General features: G+C 43.1%; 1 protein-coding gene across 4 annotated transcripts in view; it reads right to left on the bottom strand.

Moving 5' to 3' along the window:
- Window positions 1–976: 976 nt before the first annotated feature.
- Ppp2r2b (protein phosphatase 2 regulatory subunit Bbeta) overlaps window positions 977–13489 on the bottom strand; it is a 531088-nt gene continuing 518575 nt past the window's right edge. For all 4 annotated transcript variants that reach the window (XM_008821625.2, XM_008821626.1, XM_008821627.2 and 1 more), the window contains 2 exons: window positions 4439–4530; window positions 977–1694 (listed from right to left, as the gene is read on the bottom strand). In XM_008821625.2, coding sequence (XP_008819847.1) covers window positions 1415–1694; window positions 4439–4530 — 372 coding nt within the window. In that variant the 3' untranslated portion in view covers window positions 977–1414. The remainder of the gene's footprint in view (window positions 1695–4438; window positions 4531–13489) is intronic.

The following is a 13489-nucleotide window of genomic DNA, read 5'->3' as shown; positions in this document are numbered from 1 at the left end:
CTCACCGAGATCTGCCTACCTCTGCCTCTTGAGTGCTGAGATTAAAGGTGTGTACCACCACGCCCAGATTTTTTTGAAGTTAAGTTCAAATCCTTCTCTCAAGAGAAGGATGAACCAGCCTCTCCTGTAATTAATCTTGAAAAAAATATTAGCACATCAGCACTAACATTTCATGACTAGTGTTTTTTCGAAGAGGTCAAGTCTTACTGTAAGGAAATGTGACTTAATACACAGGATGAGGGCAGGCTGCCGCTTCTCAGTTTTATCACACCTTATTATTGTAGGGAAGAGAGCCCTTAAGTCTCTTTTTACAGTTTGGCAAGTTTCAAATTGGCTCAGAAGTATGTGGTTAAGCTTTAGAGATTCGTATCTTTATTGGACACTGTTGTTCTAGGCACAGTGGAGAGTGATGGAGAAGTGGAGGGAGCTGCTCAGGAGACTTAACACCAAAAGAACAGAGCAGCCTTTCTTAGGCCGCTGCCAGTCTTCTGCCTCACTGCCTCAGTTAGAACCCCAGATACTAAGCAATGGGGATGTAGCTTTTAGAAGTCAATGGGATAAATCCTCTGGAAAAGGTTGAAGGGAAGGAGCCAAGGAACGTGGAGCAAGGGATTTTATGGAGCCATTTAAAAGAACAGAGCGCAAGAGCAGTGAAGCGGCAGAGGGGATCTGGTCTCGAATGGCTTTGCCAAGCAAACTCTGGGAAGCCCTGTGGTGAAAGGGCTCTCTTTATGTCCCCTGAAGCCTCCATGGTCTTCCTGGTCACATTCTCTGCTGTTTCTATGGCACTTACCAAAAGAGAGTAAAGCAGTGTCACTGTGTCCCTTCCCTTCCCATTCTACCTCATGAAATAAATCTCTGGCTGAAGTGAAATTATTCAAAAGGAGATGAAAAAGAGGAAAAAAAAAAAAAAGAAGGTGATGGAAAGGCAGAGGAGAAACCGGGCAGGCCTGATTTTCCACAAAAAGAGAAGTTCTTTAAGAGTAAACGGTGTTTATTTTTTGTTGATTTTTTTTTTCAACCAAATGGAATTGCTTAATTAAAAAAAAAACTTATCTCTTCTCCTTAAATACTACAGACAACCTCATTTTATCGCAGCAGACACCTAGAAACAAAACACGGGACCCACCAGAGAAAACTGGGCAATAAAGCATCAGAAATTCAAGTCAACTATGAAAGATTTACTGCCAGCTGGCAACTCTCAAGTCTAAACAGAAGTGGCCCACGCCTACTGAGCTTGACAAAAGTTTCTTAGAACTGGGGAGTTGGGAACGTTGGACTCCTTTTAATTCTATTCCAATTGTTTTATGCATAGGGAAATGAAAGTCAATGCATCAAATGAAGACCGAAAGAAACATTTAAAAACTCGTTTGACTAGTATTCAGTATGTGAGATTAAGTAATAACTTGTCCTCCTAGTTAACCTTGTCCTGGAATATATATAGGTTATTTGTAGCCGCCACTGCTATAATATTTTCTGAAGGATGCCAAGCTGTGTGCAAGATCTTTTTGCTAAAGTCCAGACTGTCGACACTGATCTCGTCTTTTCTCCGCTTGCCCCCCACACACACTTTTCGGGGTTTGAGGATAGCCCGGGGCTTGCTGTTTTCCCTTGAGGCCTCCAGGGTCACGTCACGCTTGGTATTTCGGTCAAACATCCTGAAGAAGTTGTTGTAGGAGCCGGTCATGATGACACTGCAGGGGAGGGAAGAAACAAGGAGTGACTGAGTGTTATAGACACTGGTGGTAACACATCCCCCATGTGTCTTTCAGGAGCAAGTGATACCATATCATGGGCAGCTTACAGGACTATAGGCTTTATTAAAACCAAGGTCCAGATTGGAGAGATTTCTCAGCAGTTAAAAGCATGTACTGCTCTAGCAGAGGACCTGAGTTTGGTTTCAAGCACACGTCAGGTGGCTTACAACCACCTATAACTCCAGCTCCAGGGGGACTTGGTACCTCTGGTCTCTGTGGGCACCTGTGCTCCTGTGCACATCCCACATACAGACACACATAAACATAACTTTTAAAAAACTTTTTAAAAAAAGACAGTAAAACAAAACAAAGCACAAAATCCAGAAGAGGTTTATTAACTGTGACCGTTGACTTCTTTTCAAGACACTAAATGTGCCAAGCTCTGGCCGGCTTGGAACAAAGACTGTGCTAATCCTTTGTATTATTTATTTTCTTTGTTCTTTGGGTCACTAAATGAGGGGTTACCCACTTTCCATTAAGTCATCAGGCCACAGTGAAGTTGTACAAGTGGAAACACATGAAAACAGCAAACTGCTTTCCGTGCTTGAAGCACACTGTCCTGAAGAGATTTCTGGGCCTCCTGAGCACTGGTAGACTAACGCTGCTCATCAGCCGGATGGGAGAAGTGCTGGGGCAGTGGTGACTGCAAGTGGCATCTCGTCTGAATACAGGTATTCAGATATGTCAGAAAACTTGTCTACAAAATGGATGTCATGGTCTTACTTGGAAAGACAGTAAACAAATTTTACCATCCTGAATCTAAAATTTGAGTGAGACTTTGATGGCTGTTCAGAGAGTTTGCATGTTTTTTACAAGTTATTCATTCTCAGGGTCACCTACAATTGACAGGGAGAGCAGTGACTGCTGAAAGCTTTCCAGCAGCAACTACTGAATCTTTAATGGTGACATTTTAGACAGGTGGCAGGCTGGGGGGAGACAGACGGTACTTGGGCATCAGGTTCTGCCCGTGATCTTGAAATACCGTCTCATGGTGGCATCCCAGGGAGGCTGGCATGGATTATTTTTGGGAAGGAATGCCTAGTGTCATCTACACACACTCAGATGGATTGTGTGTAAAAAGAAAAAAACACTGATAAGGCTGAACTGCCTTGGGTACTTTGTCAGCTGTGAAAACTAATCAAAGGTTGGGTTTTGTTCCCCTGGTTCAAGAAAGGGATGGTGTGAATTGTTTGTCCCTGTGCTCCAGTGACATGTCAACTGGAGTGCCTGGGGGCTTTACCTCCACAACTTCAATTCAGCTTCTAGTAGCTCATGCAAGGGAATTTCAGAGCAAAGTGAGTGAAGAAATGTGCATGTCACAGTGACAGTTAGTGACAAGCTCCGCACCCAGATGTGCAGGGCCCAGGCTGTAAGTATCCGGCTACCTGGCTTCATTGCTTCTCTGGCATTGATGTTCACATCTACATTGTGATCTGGCTTATTTTTAAGCAAGTCAAAAAATATTTATTTTTTTCTAAAATAACTCTATCTGAACCCTAAACAAAATTTCCCAATTATGGGGCTATGCAGGAATTGAGCTCAGGACTTAAAGTCAACATATTTTTACTTTTGTTATTACTACTTACTATTTTTTAAGGCTAGACAGGTTATTCTTCATCTCACTGAGGCTTAATTTCCTTGACTGTGAAGTGGGGATGGTGGGAACAACCTTGCCAGGCTGTGGCTGGGATTAGATGACATACAAAAGTGCTTGTGCATAGCAGGTACCTAATAATCATCAGTTTTGAGTCTAGACCAACAAAGGGGGAACTGGGACAATGATGACAAATCTATAAATACTACCTACAAATAAACAATGGCTGAATGATGAAATAACAGGTTAGCTTCTTTTCCTGTGGGGACTTTGGTTCCTATGTTGTAGTTTCTCTGCTCTCCTGTATGAACTGGACAGCGTGACCTGGACCCAGGTTCTTCACCACATTGTAACTCCTTCCAGTTCAGCTGGGGGGATTCATTGGGGTGTGGGGATGAGGGTGAGATAGTCAGAGAGAGACTGCTGGCACGGACTCAGAGCTGGACTCTCAGAATGGCCTGTCATGAAAGAAGTTCCATGCTACTGAACACTATTCCTGGTGCTCTCTTCATCAAGGAAGTAAATGAGGCCGGCAGCCTACATCTAGTTCTCATGACAGTCAAGGAATCATCTGTATTTGTCAAACTAAAAATGAACTATTGGGAGGTAATATGAAGTATTGTTGAAATCAAGGGCCTTAAAACAGCAATAAATCACATCGAAGGAATGTGATTAATGAGTTGGGCTGGAATCTGTTAATGAAACTCGAGGCCTTCGGTCAGGTCTACTCTAGCAGCCTAGAAAGCCACTTGGCTATAAGCAGAACTCTGCAGGCTAGGACTTGCTACACTATCAGTGGTCTTCTCAGCCTGTTGACCTGGCTTTCAGGGTGTTTCCTATGTCAAAGACATCATTTTCTTGTTGACATTGAATTGTCACCTGTGCCAGCCTTAAAATGGATTTGAGTCTTGTGGCATCTTTCTCTCCTTTGTAGGTTTGATCACAGGGTCCAGTTAGTGACCCACACAATACATCCTGGTCAGGCCTTGGAGGCCCAACATTGACTTCCATTTGGATGAACCTCACTTAGGATGAATTTCCCAGAGTTCCTCAAGATAAAGGGTCTAAGCCCCAGAGCCTTTCTTACCTGTCTGACCCATTCCACACACACTCGAATTTATCAAAAATGCAGTCATTTTCATAGAGGGAGCACAACTTGCTGCGGAGGTAGTCATGAACCTGGGAAGAAACATCAAGAGCATATCATCATCATACAAGCTGAGATTCCTGTGTGACACGAGCTGTTCCTTGGTGACATGAGCTGTTCATCTCCTTTGTATACCTGTGCCTTGAGTCAGATGGACCTGGACTGAATACAGGCATGGCCCTTCATGGAGGTGAGCATGGGTCAGTGAGCTTCTTACACGGCCAGTGTCGATTACAGAAGGTTGTTTATATAAATGGTAGCATAAATGAGGGGCCAGTAAACATTAGAATTCTGTTTTGTTTTATTATTGTTGTTGTTAATAACACATGATGTGTATGAGTGGGTGTGGGCAGGACTGTGGAGGTCAAAAGACAACTTTGCGGAGTTGGTTCTCGCCTTCCACCCATATGTGGGGATTGAATCGAGTTATCAGGCTTGTGCAGCCAGCGCTGCACCCATGTCACCAGCCCTAGAATCCTGTTTTCTAAACTATTTTGCTTTCAGGTGGTAGAGGACACCATTTGTCCAGGTTTTTGTTTAACAGATATTCATTTCATGCCTGCTCTGGGCTTCAGAGAGAACCATGAATCAAATACCTTTGGCACTTTCATCCCAGTGTTGGGGAAGGAGCTTTAGAGCCTAGTAATACATGAGAAGTTTTAGATGATGCTAAAATTACAGAACAGAAAAAATGGAAAAAGGAATTGAAAGATGGGCAGGGGTTATTTTATGTAAGGGAAGGAGTCGAGGCTTCACTTGACCAGGTGACACTGGAGCAGAAGCCTGTGGGAAATGAAAGATCCAGAATGAAATCTGGAAAAAAGGCTTTCCAACCACAGGGGGTTAGTATACACAAAGGGCCATAGGCAGAAGTCCTGGAAGAAAGATGACAGGCATGACAAGTGAGCAGATAACCACTTCCCACAGGCCTTCTCTTCTGACCACCACTGAGCCTGCCCTGTTCCTAAAAAGTGTAAAAGTGAAAGGCCAAGGGTAGGGAGACTAGTTTTTAACATGGACAACAGATGGCTTGGACCAGGGCAAGAGCAGAGGTGAAAAGTGGTCAGACTCTAGAAGGGGTTCAGGGTGGAGCTGATAGGATATGAGCTAACTCTGAGGTGTGGGAAAACAGGAGTCAAAGAGGGCTCCTGATCTTCTGAGCAAGAAGAAGGATGGACATGTGTTTGTTAGTGATGGCTGTGTTAATCTGGAGATGGCTGGGCAGAAGGAGTCGTTGTAGACTCTGAGGTGACAGGTGAAGCCTGGGGGCAGACAGCAATACTCTGCTGTTTTTTTCTCAGGAAAAGCAGCAACAACAGCATCATCATCTCCCTCTGAGAGTGAGGAAGCCGGGGTTGGGAACCACAGGATTGGTGGAAGGGACTGGGGGATATCTGAAGTGGTTGCACATGACTTTCAAATGAGACTGGTTATATAGTTGACCACATTTCTCCAATTGCATCAGTAACTCCAGTTTGGATGCAAACGAGTAGGTGAACAGGGCCGTTTTGGAGAATTATCTTTTCCAAACCCTCTAGTAAAAAGTAGTGGTGATAAAGGGAAAACATACTACATAAGATGGTCATTTCAGTGCCGAAGTTCTTTATTTACAGCATCTCGTTTTTTTCTGCTAAGTCGTCTTCTGATGGAGGCACCAGCCATCTCTTCCCTTTAATGAAGCACTAAGGCTTGGAATGTAGGGATGTAGGTAGCATCATCTGTACAGGACCCACAGGACAGAGAGTGTTGGAATGGGAACTGAGCCCTAGCATTTGAGTTCTGAAGCACTAAACAAAATGATGGTAGCAATCGGCCCCATTAGCCTCTCCTTATATGGGTCTCAGTCCTTATATGACCAGGAGCCATGACAATGAAGTCAAGTGAGGTCAAGGGATGGAGAGAAGGCAGAAGAATATTGAAAGTGTGCTGTTTACCTTTGTTTAGAGTAAGAATGATGATGGTTCAAATTTTCTTTTCTCACAACCTGGGCTCCTCCTACCTTGACCCCAAGTTCTGTTGGATGCTGAGCATGAAGGTCCCATTAGTATTTGACAACAGAATAAGGTCAGGTTCATTCTGTGTTTCACCATGTGATCTGGGTATTTGACAAACCTTTTGGCTTATCTGGCCAGTGTCAGCAGTTCTAACTTGAAAAATTAATTCCCTCTCTTTGACTTTCTCATTCCCAGTAAACAATACCAGGTCCTGTCAGGGTAACCATGTCAATTCTGTGGCAACAAGGGAATCCATCTGTAGTAGGACTTTGGGCACTGTTAGATGCAGTTAGGGGATGCAAAGGTGAGGCCTGACTCCTGCCCTTATAGCAGTATCCCTGCTGTAAATTAACTCACTGACCTACCCGAGGGGGTTTATAAACAGGGCAGAGGCATGCTTTGTAAGAAAGACCTGGCTCTATCCAACCTCTTCTTTAGGATGGCTTCCTGAACTGTGCCATTCATTGTTGCCGTTTTATCTGAGAAAACCCCATTTATTACAAGTGTTAATACTTGTGCTTTGGAAGTGTGAGCCCATTAGCAGGAACCAACAGGAATCACATTGCTGAGAATTCCATAAATAATTCTTAAAGAGATAAAAACCAGGAAGAATTCAAGGGAAAACCTTATTGGAATCCTTATGTTTCTTCCACAGCATTTTGGGTCTGGGGAGCCCCTGCCTGCCTCCAACTGAGAACGTTTAAGGGGAAAGATGTGTTTTATGAGGGCATTGCATTTGTGCTTTGTTGTTAAAAGAAAGAAAGAAACCATAGGCACCCAGAGGACAGTTTACCAGAAAGGAGAATAAGACAAGGTACACGCCCACATAGTGCCTAGAGAAGGGAACATTTCTGCTTCATCCCAGTTGACGCTTCTTCACACTTTACATAGTTGTTCCTTTCTAGGTGGCTGTGAGCTTTGCAAGGGCATCTCGACACGGCAGATTCTCCTACCAAAGTTGCTCTCAGGGGTTTTCTTGTGCTGTCATACAGTCAATGGACTTGTCCTTAGGCCAAGCAGAAATCTACTTATGTTTCAGAGCTGGCAGACTTTTTCCTGGTAAAAGACCAGATATAAACTTTTCCCAAAATGCTTGGGAAAAGGAGTGTTTCAGATGTAGAAATATTTGTACATGTATAATAAGTTATCTTGGGACTGCACCACATGTGCAAACATTACATTTGTTTGTATTTCATATACTTTATATATACTCTGAAGATAATTTTATATGGTATTTTAAAATAATATGCATGAAGTAAAGCTTGTGTACATGAGATTAGATATATGGAATTTTCCACTGTGGCCTTAGGTTACTATTCAAGAGTTTTGAGTTTTGGAACTTTTGGATTAATGTTGAACTTATATAAATATTTCAAGCCATGTGGCCATATGGTAGTCTCTGTTCTAGTAACTCAACTCTTCCCAGATGGCATGAAAGCAGCCATAGGGACTCACGTAAATGAGTGAGTGTGAGTCTACTTTAGTCAATCATTATTTATCAAGACAATGCAGAAGGTCTGGATTTGGCCTGCCAGATGCAGGTAGCCAACCTCCATCCTGTGAAAACTTAAAAAACAGCTAACGAAGGGCTGGAGTGATGACTCCGTGGTTAAAAGCACTTTGCAGAGGACCTGAATTTGGTTCCCAGCACTCACACAGTAGCTAACAACTGTCTGTAACTCCAGTTCCAGGGGATCCGACTCCTACTCCTGGTCTCCAAGGGCATAGTACACATGTAGTATACTTATATACATGTAGGCGAAACATTAATACACATAAAAATAAACAAAAACAGCTTTTGACACTTATGTCTATATTCACAGAGACATGCCTGAGCTCTGAGCTCTGTGAATGGGTTAAAAATGCAGAGCGAGGGCATGGCCAATTCCTGTCCAGTGCTCACAACCTCATCGGAACTTTGACTGCTCTAGCAGCACTTCAGGGGAAGCTGGGGATTTCTGCTTTTCTCCATGGGCCAAGACTGGGTAGGTGGGCTCCTTGCTGCTTGTGGCATTTGTTCCTATCTCCAAGTCCTCTTCTCTACAATCTTTTTCTCACAATCTTTTTCAAGACCATTCTAGGCACTCACTGAATCAGTTTATAAATTTTAGATAGTATATTACTATCTTTGATATAGTATGTAAATTCAAATGGCTCTCAGGCATACTATTCTAAGTTAAAATAAAATGTGATACCTCATTTCAATACATGTGCTAAGCCACATGTATCTTTGTGTTCTGCACAAACAATTTCCAAGTCTGCTGCCAGCTGTACATGGCTTTAGAACAAGGACCCGCTGGCTAGCTGTGTTCTAAAACCGCTTTGTTTTAAAAGCCTTTGCCTAAAATAAAAGCAGTCATAGCTCTTGCCACCCTGTGTCTGAATCAACTCTTTGCTAGTCAAGGGTCCCCAATAGGCTGCCCACTGTGATAGCCCCCATGCTCAGGTTCCAGTCCCATCGCCCCCTCTTTTACACTGAAGACTGTGACACTATGTGATTTACCTAATGCAGCTGGAAGCGGACACCATTACTACAATGGGCTAAAGACCCAGGGCTGAGGAGCTAGTGTTGTTGGTAGCTGTGAACAGGGCATGCTTTTTGGACTATGGGAGTAGCACAACCATCAAAACTACCTATTGGCCTTGCATTCTGGCTCCTAAATTATTTTCTGGTGTGCTCTGGAACTCAGCCTTTAAAAACTACAGTGTCATCATTGCTGTAAGTTCATATGAGCAAGGTCCCAGGAGCCTGTAAGACTCTGTTTCCTTATGGTCATGTATTTTTTCCCCTGGCTCTTACAGTCTTTCCGTTCTCTCTTCAGCAATGGTTCCTGAACCCTGAGTGGGTGAAGTTTAATATAGGAGTCCTGTCCAGGGACCCACACTCTGCAGTCTTGTATTCTCTACACTTTGGCCAGTGGTGGCCTTTTGTGCTTATCACCCTCTGTTGTATAAGACCCATGCAAACTCAATCAGACAAAACCAGCACAGAACTGGGGAAATGGGCAGGAGGTCCCAACCTTAGTGGAGGAACTATTGGTAACCAATCACTGCTGGGTGAGGGAGAGTAGATCTTCTTTGAGGGAGTGATGCTAGATAAGGTTGAACAGGCTCCAGCGAATGAATGCACACAAAGGGACATTTAGGGACAAAAACTTCACTCAATAGGCCTTAACATAGATGACAAAATGCATGATGTCCTGTGGGTGGCTGTGGGGGCGGTGCAGATAGGGACAGAGGAGGCTAAATTTAATTAAGATATATTGCATGAAACACACACAAATTCAACAAAAATATATTTTAAAAAACCTCCAGTGTTTACAACTTCCTCTGAAGTTTTCCTCCTGTTTCTTCTGAAGATACAAAGATGGAGGATTTCTGCTCTGAGTAACTCCATCTGAAAAGATGGGGTAGGAGGACTCCTTGTTGCCCATGGAAATTGTTCCTGTCTCAAGTCCTTGACTCTTTTGATGTATTACATTCAAAGTAAACTTCCTGTTCCCCATTGTTCTTGCAGTCATTGAAAGCTCTGAGTCATGCCTTGAAGCAACTTCCATCTCTGTTCTATCTTCCTGCCATCACTCTGAGTCATTCAGACACCCTGGTTTCTTAACTACTAGATCTCATCCTATTCAATGAAAATTTTCCCTCTGCCCCTGTGGTTCTATAACAAACCCTGTCATGACTATGATTGTGTCTTCTGGGCAAAACTCATTCAATTGCTACTTCCTTTCTTTTCATAAAAGTTCATAGAATCTTGATTCTGTCAGTTCTTTAAATCCATTGATCTAAGTACTTGCTCTTTATTTACTTTCTTAGTAAATCTATCATTATAACCACACTCTTAGCATGTATGTTTGACAAACTTCTCTTTCTTTCTAGTACGCTCCTTTAGCAAACTGCATCACTGGTTAAATCTTTCTCTTTCCTCTATCAAGCAGATGAATGCAACTGGGAAGAAACAATCACAGCAGATTGGTCTTGCTTTATTTTATTTAAAAGTTATATTTTAAAGACAGGGTCTCCCATATCTCAGACCAAATGTGTTCTTGATTGGATCTTCCTGCCTTTACCTCCTGAGTGCTGGGATGATAGTTGTACACCACCATGTTCAGTTTATGCATTATTGGGAACCAAACCCAGGGCTCCCTCCATGCTAGGCAGGTTCTCCATCATCTACACTACATTCCTACCTCCTTCAAAGGCTCCAAGGTTTTAAATTAACAATATAAACCTCAAGTTGATCCCCACATGACCTTACAATGCCTCCCTCTGTTAGATGAACATTTCTCATGTTTTCTCCTCATTCAGCAGATGACCTTGTTCATTTACTGAGAAAATAGAAATGTTAGGAGAACATGGACGTGTTCCCAACACAGAATTTATAAACCTACTGCATGTGGAGCCACATACACTGCTCTCCTTCCTTTGGCAGATGTGCTTCCTGTCTAAGGCCAGTTCTTCAAGGACTCCATTCCTCCTTGCTTCCATTAAGGATGCGGCTCTCAGTTGTCTCTTCTCTTATTTCTGTCAGTCCCAAACACAGCATAGCTTCCTGCCGTCTTATATCCCACATTCCAGCTACCAGCCCATTTCTCTGCTTTCATTTAAGACAAAGTTTGTTAGGTGTCGCTAGCCTCTATGCTCAAGTCCTCTCTTCAATCTCGAACTACTCTGATCAGACAGTCATTCATCCTATTCCACATACTCCTTCATTAGGTACTGGTAATCTCATGTGACTAAACCCAGTGCCCAATGCTCAGTCCCTTTGTTCTTAGTTTAGCAACGGCACAATTGGTGTCTTTTTTCACCTTGAGACATTTTGCTCACAGGCCTCCTGGAGACACTCCCTTCTGATTTCCTTACCTCAAACAGCAACTTCCCCTCACTCTCCATTGCCAGGTCATCTTCCTATTCTCAGCCTGAAAGCACTGGGCCACAAGGACAGGTCCCAATCTCCTCTCTAATTATACTCATTACATGGGTGGGCTTTTCTAGTCCTTTGGTTTTGAAGATCCACTGGTGCTTGCACTGACATGTTCAAAGCCAGTCTCAATTTCCTCCTTCAAATAAAAAGTGGCTGCTCTTTTCTAGTTGTTAAAGACATTAAACCTGGGGCTGGAGAGATGGTTCGGTGGTTAAGAACACTGGGTTCGAATCCCAGCACCCACATGGCAGCTGACAACTGTCTGTAACTCCAGTTCCCCAGGGGATCCTGTTAAGGTTCAGATAACCCCACCCCCTCACCAACAGGGTCTCATGGACTTCTCAAGCTCCTGAGGAAAGGGAACTGAATTGATAAGTACCTTGGTCTTTGAAGTCAAGAGAAGCAGACTTTTCTCCACTGTTTGGCCAACACAGCAGGTTTCCCCTTTGATCTCTAAAGAGGACAGGTTTTAACAGTCCTGCTCTCCCACTCTCCCTCAACTTAAAAAAAAAAATACATCTTCCCTTAAAGACCCCAGCTCAAGACCCAGGCAGACATTTTCCCTGCCTGGAAGGGAATCTGTCCCATGTGTTCCTTTGAAGCAGAAGCCTCCCCCTTAAAAGGACCCCAGCTCATGACCTGGGTAGATATTTTCCCTGCCCAGAAGGGAATCTGTCCCATGTGTTCCTTTGCTAATAAACTCTGCTTTCTCCTGATCAACCCTATTTGTCATACGGCTACTTTTTACCTATCAGATCCGACAGCCTCTTCTGTTCTCCATGGGCATTGCACAACATGGGTGCACTTACCTACACGTAGGCAACACACACATATACACATAAAATAAAATAATAAGTAAAATATTTTAAAAAAGACATTGAACCTTAGAATGTTCTTTGGCATTTACTTTCTTCCTACATCAAATCAGATATGGATATTATCACCCACTTGCCAAAGAGTGCAATAACTTTAAAGACCATTCTATCTCCACACAACTCTGCTACAGTTTCTCCTCTTCAGCAAAACCAGAATGCCTTAAAGAAAACCTTAGTGACAAAAATGTTCTGGGATTTGTGGCAAAGCCTCTACAACTTTGTGAATATACTAAAATTCAGAGAATCATATAATGTGAATGGCTGAATTCTACGATATATGAATTGTATCTGAAGTAGAACAATACAAGTCAGATTTGTTTGCCTATACTTTCCTTGTCCCATTTCTTCTTACCTAATTAAAGATATCTTAAAATAGGATCAGCTATTTCTGCCCCTCGACTGATATCCTTGTCTCATGCCCAGGATTGTCTTTTTAAAGCCCTCTCTACCCCAAAGTCTGGTCAGGCTCTTTCAATAAAATCACTCTTAAACAATGCCCTCTCCTTTATTCCCACCGTCAATGTTTCTACCACTATCTACCCAGTGATTAAGCCAAGAACTGCCTCATAGTGTTTTTGACTCTTGCACATTCAATAAGTGAGAGAATTTGTCAGTGGCCCTCTGTCCTCTCACTTCTATCTTTCTGCCATCATGCAGCCTAAGACAGTACCATCTCCTGCCCTGTAGTTTGCTTCTCAAATTGTCAAGTGAAATCCATGTTTTCACAAAAACAATACCATTTCTTGGGAGAAAACCTTTTTATAGATCTCCATTGTACCAAACCCAAAGATAAATAGCATAACTCACAGTACCCAAGTTTGCAAGACCAGGCCCTTGCTTTCACGTTCAGGTTCATGTTTTAGCCCTTGTGTTCTGCATTCAAGGTCAGCTTTCTCAGTGCCTAGGTCTCTTGACTCCAGGCCTTCGACCATGATATTTTTCTAAGCACATGCTGCTTCTTCTTCACCTTCCTCACCCAGCTAGCTTCCCTGTCATTGGGTCCCAAGTCTCAGCACCATCTCTTGCACAAGTGCAGTCACTCCTTATTCCCTCCACTTCTTTATCAGACAGCTTCATGAGAGCAGGGTTATGCTTGTCTTGCTCACTCTGTCTATGGTATCCAACCATCCCACGCTACATTTCCAGGTGATACCTCTTGCCTCTCCATGTACATCCTTATCTTAAACTGTATGGG

The sequence above is a fragment of the Nannospalax galili genome, unplaced genomic scaffold (assembly GCF_000622305.1).
Source record: "Nannospalax galili isolate Female #2095 unplaced genomic scaffold, S.galili_v1.0 scaffold328, whole genome shotgun sequence".
In the NCBI taxonomy this organism is placed as follows: Eukaryota; Metazoa; Chordata; class Mammalia; order Rodentia; family Spalacidae; genus Nannospalax; species Nannospalax galili.
The sequence above is the reverse complement of the archived record's forward strand: the minus strand, read 5'-3'. Positions and strand labels throughout refer to the sequence as shown.